Here is a 24150-nt window from a genome sequence, read left to right as displayed (position 1 = left end):
GAGAGAGAAACAATATTGCTGTGTTTAACAGTTCTGTGGTTCACGTCTTCAAAGAGTCTGTTTGTGCATATATATGTATATATTGTACTGGCCATAGAAACCCACGTCCAGTTTGTGTCAAAAAGAGTGTGTGCGGACGTATTTGCGTTAACATTTAAATATATACATGAAAAAACCTTCCCAGACATAGTGACATGATGTAATGTCATCTTTCTCTCTCTCTCTCTCTCACCTCAGGATAAAACAAACACACACATTAAATTTTAAGAAAAGGAATCAAAGATACCAAAACAAGTGCTTGAACAAACCCATGATGAAAAAAATTAAACTATACAGTTTTCATGTTCACTATTTTTCTTTCCGTTACTCTTACTGACATTCGTCCCTTAAGTCTTGTTCTTCCTGACCTGCTTGGCTGCTCCTGATGTTGAAAATATATCATTTAATGATAACGATCCTGACTTTTTCTTCATATAGCCCTCTTTCAGTCCAGCTCCCCAAACCCTCCCACCCATATATAAAATATACAAAAAAGATTATTTCCAAAATCTCATCGCCTGCCTGCTTCTGCAAGTATAAAAATATACAGTTTTCCTATGTCAAAATCTTTCTCGCTCTCGCTGCCATCCGCGTTCCCGCCTCCGCCTCTTCATCTAGTCTATTATAGCTGACCCTAACAGTTCAAAAATATACAATGTTTCTTCGTCATAGAAAAAATGACATATCTACCACCTCCTGTATAATTCTCTCTCTGAGAAAATCATCCTTTATAGAAAGAGGATGTTCACAAGGGCTACATGACATTATAAATTATCTGCCTTTATGATCCGTGAGTATTTAAGAGAGATTGGATTCCACATCCACAGTCAAAGTTTGGGGTGGTATCCTAGGAAAAGAGCTGATGCTTATGAAATACGCTTGTGCTTGCATGTAGTCCTTGTGCGCATCCCTCGTGCTGGGGCTGTTCAGCTTTGAACCACAATTTTCAAGCATTTGATTCAATTAAGCGCCGCCCCAGTAAATTCAACAGATCCCTGCACGTACGAAAAGAAATTTGTGAACAGTCTCGAAGTGCTCATTCGACGCAATCGCTATGAGAAAATGCAATTCCAGGATGAGTTGAACAGCCCTTGAAACGCTATTTCAAAAGCAGTAATTGTCTTTCTCCTCCTTCTGTTTTTTCCTTTCTCCTTTTCACAAGTCTCCATGGCGGCTCTCGTATTTGTTGATGATGTTGCGACAGCGGCCCAGCTCTTTTCGCATATCGGCGACCTCTTGTCGAAGGGCAGCGTTCTCCCGTTCCAGGAATGCCGCTCGAACTGAAATCTGGTTCTCCTTGAGGCGGCGGGCGTCGCGAGAACGTTTCGCTGCTTCGTTGTTCTTGTAGCGCCGGTTCCAGTACCTGTCGTCCTTTAAGGGTGAAAAGGGGGAAATGGGTCAGATCATAATTACAGATGATTCATGATATATTATATTCGTTTTTCAACAATTTTACAGTTTCTTTTTAATTATCGCTATCAGTTAATATTGGATATTTAATTGTGCATGCTCATTTACACACATTTTTTACATTTAGATTAGCATTTAACCCTCACTTAAAGTTAATCTTTACAAAAATGATTAAAGGAAAAGTTCACTCACCCTCAAGCCATCCTAGGTGTATCTGACTTTCTTCTTTCAGCCAAACACAATCAGAGTTATATTAAAAAATATCATGGCTCTTCCCAGCTTTGTAATGGCATTGAATAGTGCCCGAGTTTTTGAAACTCCTAATAAAAGTACTCCAGTGGGTTAATAAAGGCCTTCTGAAGTGAAGCGATGGGTTTTTGTAAGAAAAATATCCATATTTAAAACTTCCGGCAACGGCCATACGCACGAGAGAGACCCGACGTTTGACGTAGGCGTAGCTAAGCTTAGGTGAGAATTGATGAACGTAGAAGCATAGAGACAAACAGCGGTCACGAATTAGAAGTCTAAAACAAGAAGTTTTAAATAAAAATGTCGGAGGATTTGAATATAAGAGAAGAGGAGCTACGACTCCAGAACTCTTGTGAGCGCGCGTACGGCCCGTGCCTTAATAGTTTAAATTATAACGGTTATAAACTAGTTATAAACTAGTTATAAACTATTACGGCCCTAACAGTTTATAGAGTTTTAAATATGGATATTTTTCTTACAAAAACCCATCGCTTCTCTTCAGAAGGCATTTATTAACCCACTGGAGTACTTTTATGATGGATGGATGCATTTTTGGAGCTTCAAAAACTCAGGCACTATTCAATGCCATTACAAAGCTAGGAAGAGCCAGGATATTTTTTAATATAACCCCGATTGTGTTCGGCTGAAAGAAGAATGTCATACACACCTAGGATGATATGAGGGCGAGTAAATTATCGGATAATTTTCATTTTTGGGTGAACTATTCCTTTAATTTAATAACACTGTTAAATGTAATCTTCAGCAAACCTCACAATGAAATTTTTCATACTGTACATTTTATTGTTGTGATGCCTAAATTCACTTTTAATGTTTAGTGTTTTATTTTTTATTTATATAGAACAAATAGAACAGAATTTTAGCATCGGCCATTCATCTGTTATTTGCCATTCAATTATTATTTATTATTGGCTTCATATTAATTTAATTATTGGCCAGAATTGTAATATTGGTGCATATTATATATCCATCCTAATATTTCATAATTAGAATAATAACGATACAGTTGAGATTTTTATAAGATGATGCGAATTAAAACTGTATAACATACTAGATATTTTTTTAATATTTAATTTTCATGGATTATTCATTTCAGCAGCAATCTGGAATCTGGAAAACAATCTCTAAAATGAAATGCAGTGTAGTACCTTCTGATTATCTGGCACCAGCATCTTACGGGCCTTCTTGATCATGGGCTGAGGCTTCAGCTCCTCCTCTGTGAAGCGATGCCTGCGTGGGTCGAACGCCTGCTGACCTGGCACACTGGACAGAGCGAGGTCAGCGGGGTCGGGATCAAAGTTCACCATGACATCAGCCGCATTGGTGGGTGGCACCACCGGCGGAGGTGGGCATGACGGGCTCGGAGAAGGGTCAGGTGGTACAGTTTGAGCCCCTGTTGAGAAAGAGGGAAGCGTAAGGGAAAAAACTGCCTCTCTCGTCACCAGACAGATGAAAACACCACGCGTCTGGGCTAAAGGCAAAGAGGATTATGAACAATAGATGTGTATGTTCCCTGACCAGCTGCAGTGGCTTGTTTTCGCCACAAGGGTGCACCAAAAGCCAATGTGGACACTTGCCCAATTTCAGCAGCTGGCAGGCAAGGTCGACAAGGCAACCTGCAGTTTCAATTCATGTCATAAACATCCAAAAAACCTCATAAAACTCACATTTTGTTCATGGTCGAGATCGTTTAAATTCATTCGGCCTCGTTTTCCAGTGACAGCACTTTCCATTGCTTACTTCCCATATATTCTTCCCCTTTTTAGTTTGAAATATGCTTTTAGAGCAGCTGATAACACTGCGATTGGAAGGCGAGCGCCCTGACGTTAATTACGATATATTAGCTGTAATGGCAGTCGCTGCTTTAAATTGTTCCTGGGCGATTTCTTACACAGAAATAATGTATTTAGGAGACACACGTATAATTAAGAGGTAATTATGTGCATGTAACGTTTACTGTTGTATGCACCTTTAATCATCTCATGTAAATGTTGAAATAAGATCATTCTGTTTATTGCAACAACAGAACAATCCAGCTTCAGACTTAAAACAGCTCTTGAAAGCCCAATTTGCTCATGTAAACATAATCAAATTCTTTGTAATTTAATAATGAGCTTCTAAGCCCTGAGCACTCAGGAGTCCTGCCAAAGATTTGTTTTTCATTCATTAAGACAACACACAAAGAACAACACGAAGTGATATAGGAAGAATGTTACATAAAGCCAGCTCCCCTCCCACCAAACCGACGACGTACTGTCCAGTTCCTGTACTAATCCTCGTCTATCTAAAATCTAGCAAGAGGGGAAAGAAGTGTTTTTTCCCATGGACATGCATAAGACCAGCTGTCCTTTGGGCCTCTTCCTTTCTACGAGGGAGGAGACATAAACAAGAGACACAGCTGTGTGCACAATTCACATAGTACAAGCTATACAAACACACAATGACATTCAATGTTTATATTGCCATACAAAGGCAATCAATCAATCAATCTATATCAATCTAGCCACACATATCCATACACACAACTTTGATCTGTTTGAGACATCCAAACGGCATTTGCATATGCATACATATCTCTTAAAACGTATATCTATCGTTTTAGCTTTCTCTTTCTATTTCTCTCGTCCCTCCTTCTTCCCTATCCGATCTTTCCCCTCAGTCTCTCTCTCCATTGCTTTCTGCATCGGCACGTGACAAGTCGACTGCACATGGCCTCAACGTGTGAGGGAGCGGGAGGGAGGGGGAGTCAGAGAGAAATAGAGAGAGAGAGAGAGAGAGATTTAAAAGCATGCAATAGAAATGCACCCACCATCTCCAGCGGTCTTTCCTCTCTCTCTTTCTGTGCAGCATTTTGAAAATTCAAATGGATATTTTAGTTAATACAGTGCAGAATATTGCACACTAATTTAACACTGTCGTTGCGCTTATAAGTAGTACTGTGTGCAGTCACTAATGCAGTACATTGCTAGTTAGGAATGATTTCTTTTGCTTGGTCAAGCTAAATTTGGTGCTTCCCCAAATATTGCATGAGGTTATTATCTGCTCTGATGATTATGCTGTAAAGAAACATTTCCACTCTACATGCACTAGTACACACATACACACACACACACACACAGCTGTGCCCTTAAAGCTTCAAAGCCTGCATTGCCCTTGGCATCTGAGGCCAACAGTTTCAGACATCCCATCATGCATCACTGCAGTCTACATGAATCGCTGAGACTGTCTTGCTCTTGTTCACACCAATGAACACACAAAAAAAAAGTGGAGGAGACAAAATAACTGGTTATCATAAAGACACACACTAAAAAAATGCAATATGGTCACATAACTATTTAAGTCAGTTTAGCAAACTAAACATTAAGCAAGCTGTGTTAGCCATTATGATTCCACACAAAACCCAATGAAAAACTCATGAAGGTTCTTACCATGTAGACACTCCGGACCTCCCAGCAGTCCAGGGCCCTGCGGCACGTCCAGACCCAGTAAAGAGGATGATGAAGACGATGAAGAGAGGGAAGAAATGGAGGAGGCGGAGGAAGAACAGGGTGGAGATGATGAAGGTGGGCACTGGGAGCTCTGACTGGGTACGGCCGACTGTGTGCTCTGAGAAGGGACCTGAGCGGCCGTACTGCAGGTGTTTCCCGACGGCATGCACCCCATCCCGTTCTCCGTCAAGAACTCCTCCAGGTCCATGTACTGTAGCTGGAACAGGCCGCCGTCGCACGGCAACGTACGCTCCCACAGCAATGGTCCGAGGAAGGCAGACTGGTTAGTGGAACGCAGGGTGCCGTTCCCACCGTTCATGCCCCCAGCTGGACCCAACGAATCCTCTTCAGAGTCCAGAGGTTTGTCTTTATCTGAGAGTGGCAAAAAGAACAATAATCTGTCGAGTTTTTATTTATTTAATCATACATAAATGAGCAAATATTTCATGGAAAGTTAAATTGCAAGATTGCAACAGCAATGTGAATGTCCATTCTCAAAAAATAAAATAAAAAATCTGGCTATAGTCACACACACACACACACACACACACACACCCTCTAATTTACCATAGCATAGATAATAATAAATGCAGAATTTATGAAAATTAATACAAATTTCTAGGAATGGCTGATATATGAGTACCAATTCAGTTGTCAGCAGGAATTAGAGATTTTTAAATGAATCATTACCATAATATTTATTAAAATGTTGAATTATCTTTTATTTGTAATGGGGGGGGGGGGGGGGGGTAGTTCTGGCTGGCAAATGAGAATGCTGCATGAGTGCTTCAGAGGGAAGCAGAGAGCTGAGCTGTCATCTCCAACACTGGGGCTTTTGAAGATGGAGCTGGGGGGGAATATGTGCTGCATAGTGATAGCAGGGGAAAAGCTGTGTTTTACTCTACAATACAGTGTCCTGACAAATGGGAAGTGGAGGAATGTTCGAGAAGGAAACCGTAATAAATGGAAAGAGGGGGGAAAAAAGGATATCGGTGGGGAGTGGGAGTTTTCAACAGTGCCAAACAAAGCACAGCAGTGGAAGCATCATCACACTGCAATATTTACCAATATCAAACTCATATTTAGAGAAAAAACAAATGCATTTTAACAAGACAACGTTAACCATTTATTAAAAGTGTTGTCACAGTATTCCTCCTCCTCTTCCTGATTACTTTTAACCTCATATCGCTGATGTGGCATAGATTATCCACAAGAGGGCGCAATTTGAACAAATAGTAATGTGTACTTCCGTATAAGACAACGTCTCAATGAATTTTAGGATGGCATCCCTTTAATGGCAGTGAGCTTCGGATATCCCTTTAAGAGAGGGGAGAGGCCCCTAATTTCTTTAATTTGTAGTGAACCCGTCAATTCACATCATTTGTCAACGATTTATTCATCCAGCTGAGGAAACGGCCAGACTGAATGAATAATAGAAGATGTTTCCTGGTTGCACAGAACTGAGGTAGATCAGTCCGGAGCTTTGGAGGCAACAAAAGTTATATTGCCGCTCTCTATTTGTAATTCGACTACCCCAAAATTCTTTCTAAACAAAAACGATATTGTGGGTGACATATTATGTTAACAAAGACGCAATTTAAGAGACAAGCACTGTAAAAGCAATAGTGGATTAGTGGATGAGATAGTGAGAGAGTCACCTTTCATCGCACAGCAGTCTTTCCCTCTCTGGTCCCCTTTAATAGGCAGCTGAAGAAGGGATTTCAGACTGGCCATGGAATTATTCAGGTGGCCATTGGTGGTGGTGCCTGCAGGGTTGGCAGGGTTGGCAGGACCGAGCTGTGGACTGGTTCCTGCTGGAAGGTCAGGTGGCAATAGCTGAGAAATTGGCCTGGACATTCCTCGGTGTAACACCTCGTCCAGGTTCAACCAGTTAATAACTTCAGATCACTGGACAGTTGGGCTGGTTGACTGAATCAAATGTTTCAATCAAAAGTAGAAAAGCACTAAAAGCTGAGTTTGGCAGTTGAATGAACGCCTCGCGCCGTGTTTATAAGCGTTTAAAATTCGCATTCAAAGTCCCGATGCGTTCCCATTAGAAATCTGAAGTGAACTGACGTCCTGTAGGGTCCGCTCGAGTGAGAAAGATGCAGGAGATCTACTTCATCCTCTTCAAACGCACTGTCTCCTTTGAAATAATATTGTGATGTTTGTTTCGCGTTCAGTGAACCTTCCGTGGGATCGCCGCTCATTTGTTGACGTATGTCATCGCATTGGACTGGTGCTCCTCGCGTCCAGGACAGAAATATTCCCCGAAAAACCGAATGAGTTGGATTAAACGGGCGTCCATGGAGGCAGAGATAAAATTCAATCCCACACAGTCTGAAGGAAACTGCGAGTAAACTATAATACCAGAACTGAATCGAATCGAGAGTGCTGGAAAAACTCCGTGTGCAAATAAAAATATGGTTTAAATAATAAACAATTAAACGTGAGCTATGACGGTTAAGACTGATGGCTGTTATTATTCCTCTGCCCTCTTTGTTGCTCTCTCTCTTTCTCGTTATTTTTGTAGCTAACCTCCGCAACCTCTCTCTTTCTCTCTCTCTCTCTCTCTCTTTCTTTCTTCGGGCGCTCGGTAAAGCGAGCGCTCGGTATCGTAGCAAAAAGTCAGCTGGAACGTACACGGGCAGCGAGCGCTCGTGACATCACCTCTCACGGGGGAACGGCTCTGAGGGGCGGGGCTATTCATTATTCATTATACACACCTCCTCGCCTTAACGCCCATAATATGATAAACAAGCCGCTCTGGCCAATAGGACGTGTCCTGGTTTACATATTAATATCAGACCACCCCTGTTTTTCACGAACCTCTTCTGTGCCGTTACATTTTCATAGATCGAACTAATTTGAACGGGAGGCTATACACATCCAAGCAGAAGGACAAATGACAAGGCTCGATATAAAACATGTACGGGTCAATTACACCATTTTAATGACATTTAAAGGACTTTATTCAAATTGAATTTCCATATTATTAATAGAAAATGTGTATTCGAAACTTTTCATGAATCGTATTTGTAAAATGTGTAAAAAGAGCGGCACGTCATTGTTGTTTATAGCTGTACGCTTAAAAAGTTCCCTTAAAAAACAAGTGAGGGCTGCATTGAACAGTGCAGAAGCTATATTGCTTGTGAGAATGTGCCTGCGAAAGTGAACAGATGTGGAAAAATCAAAAGAAGTTGGAACTTGGGACACATAAGAATGCAACTATTTGAATTGCAGTTGTAGTCCATCGAAATTAAAACTATGACTCTTAGTAGCGCTGCTATTTCTAGACATCGTCAGATTCATTCATTCTCTCATTTGTTTCTAGTTGCATTGGCCAGAATAATCCAAAAACGTGAGCACATCGGTTTGGCCGACACAAATGTATTTCCACAGTACCTTAAGGCCAGCACTAGACCTCGTAGCGAGCACATGGCTCAGGCACGCGCGATCGCTACCTACCGGCGGCCTCTCCTTCACGCGATTGGCTTAAAGTAGGTCAGTATCTGCCCTTCGCGAGATCCAATTGGACAAAACTAGGTCAGTCGCTCCTCCCAGAGTTTTCCCCCATGCTAGTGCCGCGTGAGATGAGTGTACAACAACATGCAAAGACGAATTGGTGAGATCTTTGTGGATTAGAGCCGGCAACTCTTGTCAGAAGCAGAGATCAAATGGAATCTGCCTTTGCGTGTTTAAAAATGAAAACAAATTCGAAGAAGGTTCCATCCACAGGGATTGTTATGCATACTAATAGACAGACTTAAGTTTCTGTCTACAGTTATTATGCACCATTTAAAGGGAGAAATTATTATTGTATACGTTTGAAATAAAATGTAAACATCTGATCTTTATTAAGCTGTATGCAGAGAAGGGGAAGAAGCAATGCACTGTGAAGAACTTTTTGTGTGTAAATGAATTAAACCAATTTGAACCAATAGAAATAATATTAAATGAAACAATTTAACAATTTTATTCATGAATAAATATTTTACCGATTTTTCAACTGCATAGGAAACATGCTTGTAACTTAAATGACAAATATGGAGGGATCACATACCTTTTGACCAGTGAATTTCCATGGCTTTAAGTCTTTCATTATTCAGGATTTGCATGGTCACGGGAAACAGAAATATCAGATAATTCTGAAATTGTGAGTTTTAGTCCTGGTAAAGTCAACCGAAAAACGTTTAAAAAGCTTGGCAATTTCTGTAGTGTACATAACTTTTTCCTAGTTATGCTCAGCTCAAAGTGTCACTGGCTAGAAATTACTCCTCATGAGTGAATTTTAAAAGGTCCTTATTCAGTTATCACACTGAAAATGTTATAAAATTAGTTAAAAAAAATGTTTGTATTGGGGTGGAATTCTATTTATATGGCAGGTACCAATTTTTAAATTAAGTGATTTAAATGAATATACTTACTGCTCAAACGTGAATATACTTACTGCTCAAACGTGAACTGCAGCATATAGACTTATGTTTAACGCTGGCTTACAAGGAAGTTTTACTTCATACAAGCGTTCACAAGGACCAATACCTAAATGATAAAATACTGAGCAGAGCAAAAAAAAAAAAAAAAAAAAAAAAAACCTTTTAAATATATATATATATATATTCTTTTTTCCAGGGCAGTAAATCACAGCTTTGCCTGAAATTTCAGATAAATCCAGGGTTTCTGTATGAAAACTGTATATGGATTTTCACTTTCAACCAGGTTGTAAAGGAGAAAAGTTTTTAAAACATGAGAATACAAAGACTGTTACAGTAAATTTAAATCTGAAAATTCCTTATACTTACAAAGTACGTACAATGTAACATAAATTGAAACAATTGAACACAATACGCATGGTCCTGACAGGAACAAAAAAAACAATCACTGGTATTGTGCATGATGTGTTGGACAGTCTGCACTGTACAAGCCTTGCAAGGCCAATCAAGTTGATTTGATTTCTGAGAACACAGCTACACAGAGAACATTACTGCCACCTAGAGGACATGATTTGCAACTTGCAGTTTCACGTTATTTTCAATTAAGCCATGTGAGATGATGTCCTGTATTGAACTCATTAAACTTTTGCTTGGAGACACTGAGAGAAAAACTAAGTGAACAGACGGTTGTGTTCCTCTGACACACCAAACCAAAGTACCCTTAAAGGCATTCTTCCCCACAACTCTAATAGTGTGTGGCACTGCATAGGGCATGTGTCAACACATGTGAGCTGTAAACAGCACCATCCCGCTGAACACGGCACCATGGCACCAGATGCGTAACACCTGGTCGTATCCTTTAATTTGATGTTTATAAATCATTTAACCTACATGCCATAAATAACCAATTAATCCAATCTGCTCACCACCATGAAGAGGAAGAGCTCTGCTTCTAATAAACATTCAAAAGAAAATACAACATACTCAAACAAAAAAACTGTACATTTCCTATCTTTTTATTTGCTTTCTGAGAAACTCAACATTACTGTTGACTCAGAAAAAGAAAACAGTTGTTTAGTATTTATATTTTGTATTTTAGTTTACTGAGAGGAAAACATTGGGACAGTAGAGCTAAGTAAAAGTATTGAGAATGAATACAATAGTGTTGGGAAAGCTGGGCTAAACTGTGGTTTGGGTTAAACAGATCAAAGGGGCAGGGAACAAAAATCACACCGACACATATATTCCCCACATCTTACAATGACAGGCCCTGCCACATACCCACCCACCCCTAAAATAGTAAAAATGATTTAAAAAAAAAACATATACTTTGAATAATAAAAAAGAAAAACTGTTACATAATAAAATATAATACGCATTGTACAGTACAGATTGGCTATTCCTCTCACCCGCTAGCCAATCTCGCAACCAAAGACATTAACACTTGCCATAGAAACACCTGCAAAGGTTTCTTTACATATTTCTTAAAAAAAAAGAAAAAAAAAAAGAAAACAGATGACATTAAACACAGGAACATGGCATTAGCAACACCATTCTGTCCCCTTCTCATCGACTCTGTAGAATATTTTGCACATTTTAACAGTTTCACCGCAGAGTCCTCTTTGAGACACTGTTGAATTCAACCTGGAGTGTCATAATTGAGGTTGTTCATAGGGAATACACACATTATGTACTTGATCCTCTTCCCAAAACCAGTAACTTTCAGTTCCAGATCGAACATTTGCATTTTAACATGAAGACAGCAAAAGGGGGAAAACAAAACGCAACACCACAATGAACAAAAAAGCTACGTATATTTGAGCGTAAACAAGGGCTATACCGTTAAGCTCTGAGTACTGGGGGGAAACTAGTTTAAAGAATAGATTGTTACTGTTCAAATTAGTTCACTTTCACTGGTATGCATCCATCATTGCAGCACAAATAAAGTTACGAAAATACATAATGAATGCATTTTTAGAGGATAGAGATGCTACCATTACAACAAAGGTGCTACCAAAAACAGTTCCATAATCTAGAATATTCTTCCCCTTTGGAGAAACCGTGTTAGAGATCCATGTCTATAATGGATGGTTCTTTAGGTACAGGCTTGTTTTCACATCAACTGAGTCTTTTATTTTTAAGAGGCACTCCCTTGGTTATAGTCTGACCACGTTTAAGGAGTTGAATGTGTGGCAATTTCCATAAAAATCCTCTATGCCTATTTCCATGTTATCCCTGTACTTTTTTAGATGTCAGTTTACTTAGTGCCTGTACCCTGTCACAACTGTTGATCTTTCAATCTGGTCCTCTGTCTTCTGAACATTAGTCCCCTTTATTGACATTCTGATTCCTCTACTGACACGCCGACAAGCAAATTTGTGGCGCTGCAGGAGGGTTCCGTTCCAGAATCTAGAGGGACATCGAGAGCAAGAGAACGCCCCTTGAGAGAGGTGGTGGGCCCGATGACGGAGAGCTGTCAGTAGCCTTCGAGAACGTTTATCACAGACTATGCAGCGCAGGCGAGTCTGACGGCCATGTTTTCTTGGTGGATGCCTGGTTACACGGTGCACTGAAAGAATTATGCGGCTTGAAAAAGTGGTAAAGGGACAGACAGGGCAAGAATATGACTTTAAGGGGACGATGAGAGACCGAAGGCCTCTAAACCTTAACCGCCCTGCACGCCATGTGCTTCCACCTACATTTAAACCAAGCCCAGCTCCAGTAAACTTGGCCCATTTCAGCTGAGCTATCCACTTCTTTCGCTTTAGCTGCTGCTGAAGCCTGCACTTCTTTCGTTTTAAATACATACGCTTCCTAGCAATTTCGTAAGCACTGAATCCAGTCATCAACTGCATGCTACTAGCCAGTTTATATTTTTTCTTTCTTTTTTTTTTCTTCCTTTGTGTGGCATCTCCCTGGGCCTGAGGGCTTTGCTGTAGATGCTGAGACTGCATTGAAAAAGGGTGCTGCTGTTGCTGGTGGTGATGAGAGTGCTGGGGTGGCGAAATGTGGATATGAGGTGGAGTGGAATGAAGGGTGTTACCTGGTACCCCTGAATAAATTAGCTGTTTCCCGCTGATTGGCTGTTGAAGCTGGAGGGGACCCATAGAGGGGTTTGAGTAGTGCAGATGTTGGGGGTGTGAATTGACATTTGAACTGTGATGTCCTGACTCTGGAGTGTAAAAGAGAGGAGAATAACCAGCAGGCTGAGGATGCTGTGTGTGAGCGATGGTTGAATGGGGCTGTTGTACTCCATGACTTCCACTTTCAGGTGTTATATGAAGGAGTGCATTGGTTGCAGCCTCACTCTCAGAGACAGATGGGGCAGTTCCAATAGATTCACTTCCTGTTGGTTGTGTTGTTGGCCCAGTACGAGTCAAACCGTGTTGAGATAATCTATGTCTGGTCAGGCTGTTGGAGTAAGAAAACGCCTTACCGCACACTTCACATGAAAACAGTTTCTCCCCACCATGTTCATGAATGGCTTGGTGATGGGCAGTTAGGTGGAAGTGATGGCGGAAGGATTTCCAGCAAATCTCACATGTATATAACTTAGGAGGGGGTTGGTTGCTTGTGTTAGCATTAGATCCTTGAACTTTATCCTGAGAATAGGAGTAATAAGCGCCAGGGTTGGTTTGATTAGTTTGATCAGATTGATCTTGATTAGCGGGTCCCCCTTGATTTGCAGCAGATTTGGTTTTACTCCGCCTTGGCTTGAAATCTCCCCGTAGATGCAGTTTTTCATGCCTTTTCAGACTCTGTGCATATCCAAAATCTTTTCCACAAAGGGTACATTTGTAGTTCTTCTCCCCCGAGTGAACAGTCTGATGTTTGGTAAGATGAAACGGCTCTCGGAAGTCTTTACCACAGATGTCACAATGAAATGGCTTTTCCCCTGTATGCACACGTTCGTGCCGACGTAAGGTCTCACGTCTACTAAAGCCCCGTCCACAAACAGTGCATAAATAAGGCCTTTCAGAACCATCTCCAGCAGCACCACTCTGATTGCTCCTCCGACGTTTTACTCCTTCTCCTGGAGCCCCACCAGGTCTCGGCTCTCTTTTCTGTCTGGGCTTCCGTGGCCGCTTGGGTTTGGCATTAGGATTGTTGGCATTCTGTGAATTAGGCTGCTGTTGGGTGGGGTGAGATAAAGGTATCATTGAACCACTCAGGCATTCTTCATTCCCACCATTTCCTGTAGATGTAGACGAAGAGGCACCCATAGACCCGAAGCCAAGCCCTCCTAACAGACCTCCAATAATGTCTCTCCGTTCCTCTCGTCCCCCAGTACTATTCATTTCAGCAGGCAAGACAGAGGCGGCAGCAGCTGCAGCAATGGCAGACATGGCACTACTGGTGACTTCATCTTCAGAGTCATCCAAAAGAGAGGAGAGAGGAAGATGAGATTGCTGTTGGTGATGGTGCTGCTGATTTTGAGGGTGTGGATGAAGTGTTGGGGCTAAAGGAGCTTTTCTGAGCGCCGGACTTGACATGCTGTTGCTACAGGAGTCTCCAGAGTAGGATGATGGGTTGCCCTGTTGACGACGGTAGTCATCAACCCTGTATGACGTTTGGTAAGGATCTCTTGAATACTCAGGGTTATACTTTTCTTCAGTTTTGCCCACAGGATTTTGATTAGCACTTCTTCCCTGTGAATACATACTGTCACAAGACATCCCTGCTGTGCTATCCTCATTCTTGCAAAATACTAATTCTTTTGTGTCAGTCATTTGCCCACCTGAAAAATCACTTTCAACTTTGCCCTCTACTGAACTTATTGAGCTACCATCACTGCTTCTAGACCTCCTCCCTGGCTTGCCACAATCACCTGATGCAGCATGGTTAAGCAAAGAAGTGCTCTCTCTAAAGCAGCGGCCACAAGCAGGGCAGCGGTAGGGCTTGTCTTCGTGAATTTTCTCATGTCGAGTGAGAGACTCTCTGCGGTTGAACGAACGCTCACAAACAGAGCAGGCATATGGACGAGCTCCAGAATGGATAATGCCATGCTGAAGCAGGTGTCCTCTCTTCTTGAACCCCTTTCCACATTCATTGCAACAGTATGACTTATCTGGACTTGGGCAAGTGGAAGACATGGGGTCTGGATTTTCATGCTGGTGGTGAGCATTTTGAGAAATTCCATCTTGTGTTGAGTGGGGGAGATCTGACTGATGCTGATGACTTGGGTTTGTGTTTGTGCTGCTGTTGGGACGACTGCCGTCTTCTTCATGGCAGCGTATGTGTCGACGAAGGCTTGGGAGGTGGCTAAAAGACTTGCCGCACTCTCCACAATGAAAGAGAGGTTCTTGCTCAGGCTGTGTGATATTGGGAGTCATTGATTGCTGGTTTTCAGGCTTGGGGTTTTGAGAGATATTTGATACCAGCACAGAAGCAGAGTTTGAAGATGGGGCAGAGGAAGAAGAGGAGGAGACAGTTGAAGAAGAGGAGGATGGTGTTGACGAGGAGAGGATGGAGGAGGGGTCACCACCAAGACCCCTCATTCCAACCCCTCCACCTCCTCCCACAAGACCAGAGGACCCATCATGACCATGTGCCCCAGAGCTGCCATGACAGTTAGCACTGCTTGTACTGCTGGTACTGTTACCTTCTGCCTTCCTCTGGGGCAGGTAGCCAGCCATGGCTTTCTTTCTCCTGCTGCCACTACCTCCACTTCCTCCAGCCCCAGATCCACTATCTCCTTTGCCATCATCTTTTGGTATGGAGAGATGGAGTGGGAGTGGCAAAGGCAGGCCTGCCTCTTGTTGCATTAGGGAAGCCAGTTGATTAGACGAAAGAACAGGAATACCTTGGAAATCAAAACCACCAAGTGGTGATGGTTGGGGGGCAGGGTGTAGAGGGTGGTGTGGATGGGCATGGCTGTGAGGGTGGGACAACGCATGAGGTGGCAGCTGCTGCTGCTGTTGTTGGGGCTGGGGAGTTGGATGGCCATGGGTGTGGGAAGGATGAAGGGCTGGAGGAGGAGCAAGACCTGTATTTGAATCTGAAAGACCAAGATGATTATGGGGACCCTGCTGAACTAGAAACTGTTCCAAACTGGCATTTGTGGGCACTCCAGAAAACAGGTATTGGTTTGCAGCGAGCATGCAACTGAACTGCTGGTGTAAACTTCTTGCATCAGACTGGGCTCCGACTAATCCAGCCACTGAGCTGCTACTGCTGGGGGGATTATTAGAAGTGGTGGTTGAACTCGAAGGGGAGGGGGACGACGAGGATGGTCCAGGAGATGGCTGAGGAACAGAGAGACCAGGGTGCAAGGGTGGTGGTGGTGGCGCAGATGTTACAACTCCTCCAGTACTTCCTCCAGCAAAATCGAAACGCCCCATTCCTGAGTGAAGCTGCTCCTGGGCTAGTGCAGCCTCAGCAGGGTGAAATGTGCGCAGAAATTGTGGATAGCCAGAGGCAGAACTGCCACTCCCACTGCTGCTGCTCATCTTGCTTGATTTACGTGTGCTTTGTGACGATGAGGACTGAGTTTGTTGTGGAAGAGGTGGAGGGGGTGCACTCATTTTGGCAAATAAGGATGAAGAATCTGCAAATGCATTACTTCTAGATCCTTGAAGGGAACCAAGTCCAAGCCCAGACAGGAGGCCACCAGATGCCTCACTTTGTTGTTGCTGCTGCTGTTGAAGCTGCTGCTGGTGCTGAAGTTGGACTTGTTGTTGGTGCTGCAGTTGTCTTTCCAGCCCCAGTCCTTTGAACTGGTGTGCCTGGTGTCCACTAAGCATTTCTAAAATGTCCATAGGGTACTTTCCAAACTGAAACATCTCCCTCTCACTGTTGAGGGGCGTTTTTAGGATTTTTAATCCCTGTTCACCTGGTACTGCGGCAAAGTGGACAACGTAATCTTACCTAAAAGATGTGCAGAAAAAAAAATCTGGCACTAGGGCCACTAATAATCAATATAAAGCTTTAAAGTAATCTGCTAGCAGCTCCAGTTTTTAGAAAGCAATGTCTGTGTGGGAGTAATTTGTCTGATGTTGTGACTGTCCATCCCAAACAAACAGAGTTTTGACTATAGTAATGGGCCACTACATGTGAGAAAAGTCTGGAAGTCTTGGATTAAATAATAATCTATAAATAAGAAAAAAGTTGGTTTACAATATCATGCAATAAACACAGGTCTGCGTTGGTCTTCCAAAATGACTATATCTACAGTTAAAACAGTAAAAACATGTCTAATACTACCATATGAAATATGTTTTTACAAAATGTGTTTATCACTAAAAAGCAAATCCTTTAGTGTTGAAAGCCATTTAAAACTGAAGCGATGAGGGAATGTCTGCGTGCCTTGCTATTTGTGTATTCCTTTGACAAGTTCTGAATAAAATGGTTCCACTTTGTGACTTCTCAGAAATGTCCTCATTTAAAGAGAAAATTGTGGTGAGCAACTTTTTCAATCGTTCAAGTCTGGAGTTAAAAGGTGAAAGGTTAGATAGTCCACGGAGTCTATTCAACCTTTGTCTTTAACACCTCAGCTGGAAGACCACAAACACAGCACAGTGGTATGACCAAGTTCTTCTCCTCTCTTCTGTGGGCACCCTGTCAGTCCTTAAAAAAAGATAGAGAGAGAGAGAGAGATCAAAAATAGTAAGAAGGCTTTCAATCAAAGGAAGTATATTTCAAAACAAAAGATGGTACAATCAAGACATGATTGACAATGACTCACAAAGCTAAGGCACAGCATAACTTTTAACCAATCCACAAAACGAATATTTTTACTTTGGTACTTTTGTACAGTAATATTAAACTTTAATAATTACTTGCATAAAGGATTTTCCTGCAGTACTGAAATTGGTATTGAGTATCATGATATTCCACTGGCATTGGTATCAACTTCTGAAGCTGGGATATTGTGATAAAAAACATTGACAGATTACTTAACCAACCATAAACACCTGACTTCTAAGGACTATGCTAATTTCTTAAATAGGCCTATGAGGCAATTAATTATATCTAGGCCTGAGAAAAAAAAGAGGGTCATGTTGCCCAATAGCTTTATGACATTTATACATTAAAACAATTCATGTATAGCACACACACCATAACTGAAGAACCAAGCAAAAAAGAAAAGAAAAAAAAAAGGGTCCTTCATAATATAAACTGTCTACAATTCATTCACACATTCCAATCCAGACAGGTACACTTGAGTGTCAATTTTAAATCCTTATATCAAAGTAAACAGAAAGCACAAATTTCACACTTTTGCAAGCTAATAAATAAATAGGGTCATGTCAGGTAACTTTAGACACTTTTAACATTGAAATGGCTGTCAAAAAAATTGCCCAATTTACCTGATTTTATTTGAATAAATAAACAAATGATCAAATAGGGTCATTTCAGGTAAACTAGAAGACCTCTCGTCATCAAGATCACTTCCAAAAAGTAGGGATGCGCGATATATTTGCCAGAGTATCGGTAGATACATGTTCATTTTATGATGTTATCGACCCGATTATAAAATTTGGCTGATATATTAAAGCTGATAAATAATGGATTATTTCCTTCAGCTCAGACAATTCAGATGTTCTCTGTTCGCCATGATGATTCTGATTTGCTTGAATTATGATTGGAATCACTTTAAAAGGAAAATACAGTTAAGAGCAACATGTGCAGCTTAAGTCTGTCACATAGGCTAGGCTACATAAAATAACAACGAAAACACTACTGTAAAAGAATGTTGTGAACTCTTTGTACTAGGGTTGTGCCGATGGACGATGGAGAGCCACCATCGTGATGCCACGCCCCCAACAGTCCTGTTCTTTTTTTCCTAAACCCAACCGTCCCGTTGTTCTATTATAAACCCAACCGTCCCGTTCTTCTTTTCCTAAACCCAACCGCCCCGTTCCTTTTTTCCTAAACCCAACCACCCCGTTCCTTTTTTCCTAAACCCAACCGTCCCGTTGTTCTATTATAAACCCAACCGTCCCGTTCTTCTTTTCCTAAACCCAACCGTCCTGTTGTTGTCCCACGTGTCATGGAAACGTAAGCCCACCCACGACCTTTTCCTTAACTTAAGGGGCCATGTTCATTTCACGGAATTCTACCGTGGGCCCATCACGGAATTTTTGCCGAATCTTGCAAAGCGGTTCTTTGCAGCTTCTCTGCTGCAGCCCGACCTGCAGAAAGAATCGTGCTACTTTTTTTTTCTTTTTCTTACGTGCAACCTATTGGAAAGCCCGGATGAGTAATTAGCTGGGTTAGTAAAATAACGATATAGTTTTTAAGTAGAAATTTTTTTTTAATGTAAACAGATAGAGTAAAAAATATTACTACTGTACAGTAGAATGTCTAATGTCGTAATGTAGTAGTAATAATTAATTATTATTTAAACTATAAGGAATAATACATTTTTTTTAAGTTTTCATTTTAACAGTAAGCCTCTATTGTGCAGCACTTTGTTTGCCAAAATTTTTAATAGGTTTAATTTTCCTTTGATAATATTTCATAGGGCCCTATTATGTAAAAAAAAACAAAAAAACAAAAAGAAAATAAATTAAGTTTTTATGAATTCAATGGATTAAAATAAACATGCCTGTTTATTAGAATGTTAAACCATTACAATGGAATCCATAAAAATTCAAATGGAAAAAAACAGAGTTTGGTATAAAAAAAATGTAAAAAAAAATGGAATTTGAGATCAAATAAAATGTATTTCATAGGGCGTTAAAAAATGTATATATTTTTTTGCTTTGGGTTTATAATTTAACCATTAAAATTGAGTCCAAAAAAGAAAAAAAAAGGATTTCATAGGGCCCTATAAACAACTTTCCTAATTAAGCCTAGATTGCATCAACCTTATCTTTTGTGATAAATAATATCATTAGGTAAAACTTCATATATACAGTGCAATGCATAAGTGAATACACCCATGCTAAAGTTGACTAAAAAGAGGAATAAAAAATCATATTTTGGAAATTGAACTTAATGCCTTAATTTAAAAAATTAGGAAAAATCCAACCTTTAAGGACACCAATTTTCTTTGTGAATGAATAATGTATCGTAAATAAATAAATGTTCTTCCTTAAAATACATGGTGCATAAGTGAGTACACCCCTATGTTAAATTCCCATAGAGGCAGGCAGATTTTTATTTTTAAGTATTTTAAAAAAAAAATTTTTAGGATACTATGCATCCTGATAAAGTTCCCTTGGCCTCTGGAATTAAAATAGCCCCACATCATCACATAGCCTTCACCATACCTAGAGATTGGCATGGTTTTATTTCAGTTAGCCTAAAAGCTAGTTTGATTTGCATTGAGAGATGATCTTATGGAAAGTACCCCATGCCAATCTCTAGGTATGGTGAAGGCTATGTGATGATGTGGGGCTATTTTAATTCCAAAGGCCAAGGGAACTTTATCAGGATGCATAGTATCCTAAATTTTTTTTTTTTTAAATACTTAAAAATAAAAATCTGCCTGCCTCTATGGGAATTTAACATAGGGGTGTACTCACTTATGCACCATGTATTTTAAGGAAGAACATTTATTTATTTACGATACATTATTCATTCACAAAGAAAATTGGTGTCCTTAAAGGTTGGATTTTTCCTAATTTTTTTAATTAAGGCATTAAGTTCAATTTCCAAAATATGATTTTTTATTCCTCTTTTTAGTCAACTTTAGCATGGGTGTATTCACTTATGCATTGCACTGTAGATTAGTTGCGGTTATTATTTATTGGTAAATTAACCAAAGGATTAATGAACTATTAACAAAATGGATGGATTAACATGAGGGAAAAATTATTGTTAGATTATTGGATTAATCGAAAAAATAATCGATAGAAAAAAAAGGTAATAATCGTTGGTTCCAGCCCTAATAGTAATACTGACCGATTTAATCAAACCATAATGCTTGACGTCTAAGGGCTATTAAAGTCAATTTACATGTTACTAGTTTAAAAACAGAAGGATATCAGGTCCTTTTAGGCCTGCGATGAACTGTGCATCATGTTGTCAAATATGCAAGCTTTATGACAAAAGCAAAAATTATTCTAAGCAACTTTAAATTATTGTTTATTTAACTATTATTCATTACTTAACCGAATTAAGAACCATGCAAAAAAGTAAACAGACTGTTCACATTCACACACTCCAATCATTTTAATATCTATCAAAATCAAGTCCTTATAGGCCATGTCAAAACTGAGCTGAAACTATCTGACCACTGGTTGTTTTACTCATGTACTCAAAAATCACCCAAATTCACAATTGTACAGCAAGTTTTCAATAAACAAACAAATTAATTGCTGACAAAAGTGACAGAATTTGTCTACATTCACCTTGAATATAGTTTTTTTTAACAGCTAGACAAATAAATACGGTAACACTTTACAATAAGGTCTAATTTGTTAACATTAGTTATTGTATTAACTAACAATGAGCAGAACATTTGTTACAGTATTTATTAATCTTTGTTAATGTTAACAAAGCTTTTGATTTTAATTATGTATTAGTAAATGTTGAAATTAACAATGTTGTTCATGAATTAACATGAACTAAGAATGAATTCTTAGTTCATGGTAACTAGACTAGTTAACAAATTAAATCTTATTGTAAAGCGTTACCGTAAATATTAAAGTATAATAACCACACCAGTCAAAACATTCATCGACACAATCCGATACAAACTGGGCCTTTACAATCAAATTCTGATATCTGCACAAATTAAATCCTTAAATCTGTCAAAATCAAGTCCTTACACCTGTCACAAGTAAATAAGATGCAACTAAAACACTGATGTAAACAAAAAGCGCCAGATAACTCTAAACACGAGAACGCATGGGGAGAAAACAATACTCGGATACACTGAGAGTGAAACATGAAAACCTGAGCTCAGCAAAGAAAATCAAATGACGACACCATGTCAACATCACTAACAAAATCTGCATGCAGATACAATTAAACTCCAGTGTAGAATTGAAATCAAACATACCAAAGCCTCTGCAGGTTGAAAGAAAAGCGCTGATCCGGGATGGTTGTGTTGAATGTGAAGGGGATGAGGGAGAGGGGGAGAGCCGAATTCCCCTTTTCAGTCACATCCCTCTATGGCAGACCAAAAAGTTTCAAAATAAAAATTAGAGCAAAACCAGACTTGTTAAATTGACAAACAATTTGGCATTATCATGCACGGATTTAGCATAAATATACGTATGCTACTCGTTGCGTAGGGGCCAACTACATGACAGAAAAACAGAAACATAAACAAGAAAGTGACTGTGAGTGCAGACAACCCGTCATATGAATTCAGGCTATAAGCCCACTTCACTCTGCTAGCCTCTTAGCTAGCTAAATAAAGACGTCGTACCCTTTTACATCGCAACAGAATGCATTCAAAAGCATTGTTATCACACCTGCTCGTGAACGGAGAAAGTCCTCTTGAAGAGCAAAGCGTGAAAATAATAATGCTAAAAAGGGCGCCGAAAGCGTAGATGTGCACAAAGGCGGTATCCGATTTCAGGTTAGCAGGTCATTTTTCCCCATCCCGTGGAAAAACACTCTCGCAGGCCTCTCCATCGCTTTCGATCCGTTAAACAAACCCCAATTTCCGCTGGCTGCGCTCGCTAACGTTCAACCTCACGCGATATCATTCTCATCGTAGAATTTCGACCGAAACTGCTCTTCCCGTCCGTTTTCCGCTTAAATTTTTGCGGATTATGGTCGGCCAAATATTTTCCGCCCCGTGTCAATTTTTAGTGCCCCCGTCTTCCTTCGGGTACTTCTGTTCGCCTCACAGTGGTCGTTTCCGGGCAGTGATATAAGTTCCGGGTGGTGTTACATGTTAAAACGTCCGACATTATCCTGCTTAGTACATTGAACCAGCGTGTAATGAAGTGGGGTCAAAGAAAGCTTTTTTTTTCATTCACGGGTTCATTCTATCATGCATTTGAGGTAGGATGACAGAGTAATGGCGTGTAAGTTTAACAAAACACACTGAATTGTGTACTTTTCGGCATTCGTAGTCTCGTAATGTTATTAACGGTTAAGGAAAACAGCGCCAAAAAAAAAAAAAACAACAACAACAAATGGCGCGTCCTAAATATGTTACTTCTGTGACGTAGTAACACATTGTCAAAGCACACACTTCACGAGCTGCCGCGCGAGACTTAAAAACATCACATTTCATCTCTCTCTCGCGCTGCGCACTGACTGATACTAAATAGCCAGTCAGAACAGCTGTTCCACACATATGCGAGCCAAAGTAATTAGAACAATTATTTCACCTTGTGAGAGCACGAGAGAGAGCGCGCGCAGCATTTTAGACTGCACATATATTTTGGAAAGGATTGCAGTGCACAGCACCTCTCTGAAGCCATTTTACCAACATGCCGCCGCCGTCTCTCCCCCCCCCCCGCCACCCTACCAGAACATAAGGTCCTCGCCCACCCTGCCCCTCAAAATGGCGAATGCCGGTGATGGCTCGTCCGTCTCCCTTAGGAACCATTTAAGAACCTGAAACGTCCCATTTTAGATTACCTTACATTAATTGAAAACATGTTTTGCAGAGAACAGTTATAATTTACACTACAGCAGTATAAAACTATAGCAGTAACAAACAATATGTGTGTGTGTGTGTATATATATATATATATATATATATATATATATATATATATATATATATATATATATTAGGCTTAAACAAATTTTAGACCAAATATAAAGAAAATGAAAAAAAAATGAATGCAGGAGAATGGTAAATTGAGATTTATGGGAATGTAAATGTGGGGAAACAACTTCTTAGATTACATCAGCGATTACATTATTATAAATCATAATTAATTCTCTTTCTTTTTCATTGTTAATCTAAAGCATTCTACACTAGTCAAAAGTAGCTAAGCGAGTTGCATCCACTGGCTGTTTTGCCGATGTAAACAAACAATTAGTCTAATACAAGATCACGCATGGCTAAAAATACTCGGCACATTATATATTGAGATTTAGGCTAAAACATATCTCAAAAACATATACATGTAAAAACCAACAAACAGATTTCATGATTCATGAGAAAAAGAACACGTGTCAGTCTCCAGAAAACAGCTTCTTTCTTAATGGCAAGAATTTTATTTACAAAATAATAATTAAAGTTTTTGCTGTAGATATTTTATGCATGGCATTGTGGCATTTTCCCCCATAAAATTTACAACAAGGTTTATGTATTTCATGGCAAGAAACATATCTAAAAGAAGAAGAAAATAAAATAAATAATACAAGAAATTAAAAATTAAATAAAAACATTAAATAAATGGTGGTTGTTTATTCTGTTTTTCATAACTTTGGTGAATGCAGCAATGGATTATTTTTTTTTAATGATTTGTTTATTTTTTGCATTCAAAGAGACACTCACTTAAAAAATAAAATTATATTTTGGGTTTTCTGAAATGCACATTCTCTGATTTCACACAAAGCAAAAGTCAGATAAAATGCAAGATAAAGCATTCCAAAATAGACACTGAAATACACACAAGCACACAAATACAGACACACAAACTGGA

The 24150-nt window shown here is 39.9% G+C and overlaps 2 protein-coding genes across 2 annotated transcripts; both read right to left on the bottom strand.

Moving 5' to 3' along the window:
* Window positions 1-735: 735 nt before the first annotated feature.
* On the bottom strand, window positions 736-7795 carry dbpa (D site albumin promoter binding protein a). Its single transcript, XM_084424061.1, has 4 exons — window positions 6863-7795; window positions 5145-5576; window positions 2865-3109; window positions 736-1410 (listed from the first exon to the last, which is right to left on the bottom strand). Exons 1-4 carry the CDS (start codon window positions 7059-7061, stop codon window positions 1195-1197), a joined length of 1092 nt encoding a protein of 363 aa, XP_084280187.1. The 5' UTR covers window positions 7062-7795; the 3' UTR covers window positions 736-1194.
* A 2842-nt stretch (window positions 7796-10637) lies between these two features.
* znf865 (zinc finger protein 865) lies at window positions 10638-22387 on the bottom strand. The gene is made up of 3 exons (XM_084423755.1): window positions 22009-22387; window positions 21591-21700; window positions 10638-17203 (listed from the first exon to the last, which is right to left on the bottom strand). The coding sequence occupies exon 3, from the start codon at window positions 16417-16419 to the stop codon at window positions 11899-11901; it is 4521 nt and encodes a 1506-aa protein (XP_084279881.1). The 5' UTR covers window positions 16420-17203; window positions 21591-21700; window positions 22009-22387; the 3' UTR covers window positions 10638-11898.
* Window positions 22388-24150: the final 1763 nt, after the last annotated feature.

This window comes from Rutilus rutilus, assembly GCF_951802725.1.
Source record: "Rutilus rutilus genome assembly, chromosome: 11".
Lineage (NCBI taxonomy): Eukaryota > Metazoa > Chordata > Actinopteri > Cypriniformes > Leuciscidae > Rutilus > Rutilus rutilus.
This window is presented reverse-complemented; position numbering and strand designations above follow the sequence as displayed.

Excerpts from the sequence above, each read along its gene's own strand:
- znf865 (XM_084423755.1), bottom strand. The coding sequence starts at position 16,419 with ATGTTTCAGTTTGGAAAGTACCCTATGGACATTTTAGAAATGCTTAGT.
- dbpa (XM_084424061.1), bottom strand. The coding sequence starts at position 7,061 with ATGTCCAGGCCAATTTCTCAGCTATTGCCACCTGACCTTCCAGCAGGA. Across the intron at positions 3,110-5,144 it reads AGGTCCGGAGTGTCTACATG|GGGCTCAAACTGTACCACCT; the intron begins GTAAGAACCTTC and ends CTTTCTCAACAG. Across the intron at positions 1,411-2,864 it reads TGGTGCCAGATAATCAGAAG|GACGACAGGTACTGGAACCG; the intron begins GTACTACACTGC and ends TCACCCTTAAAG.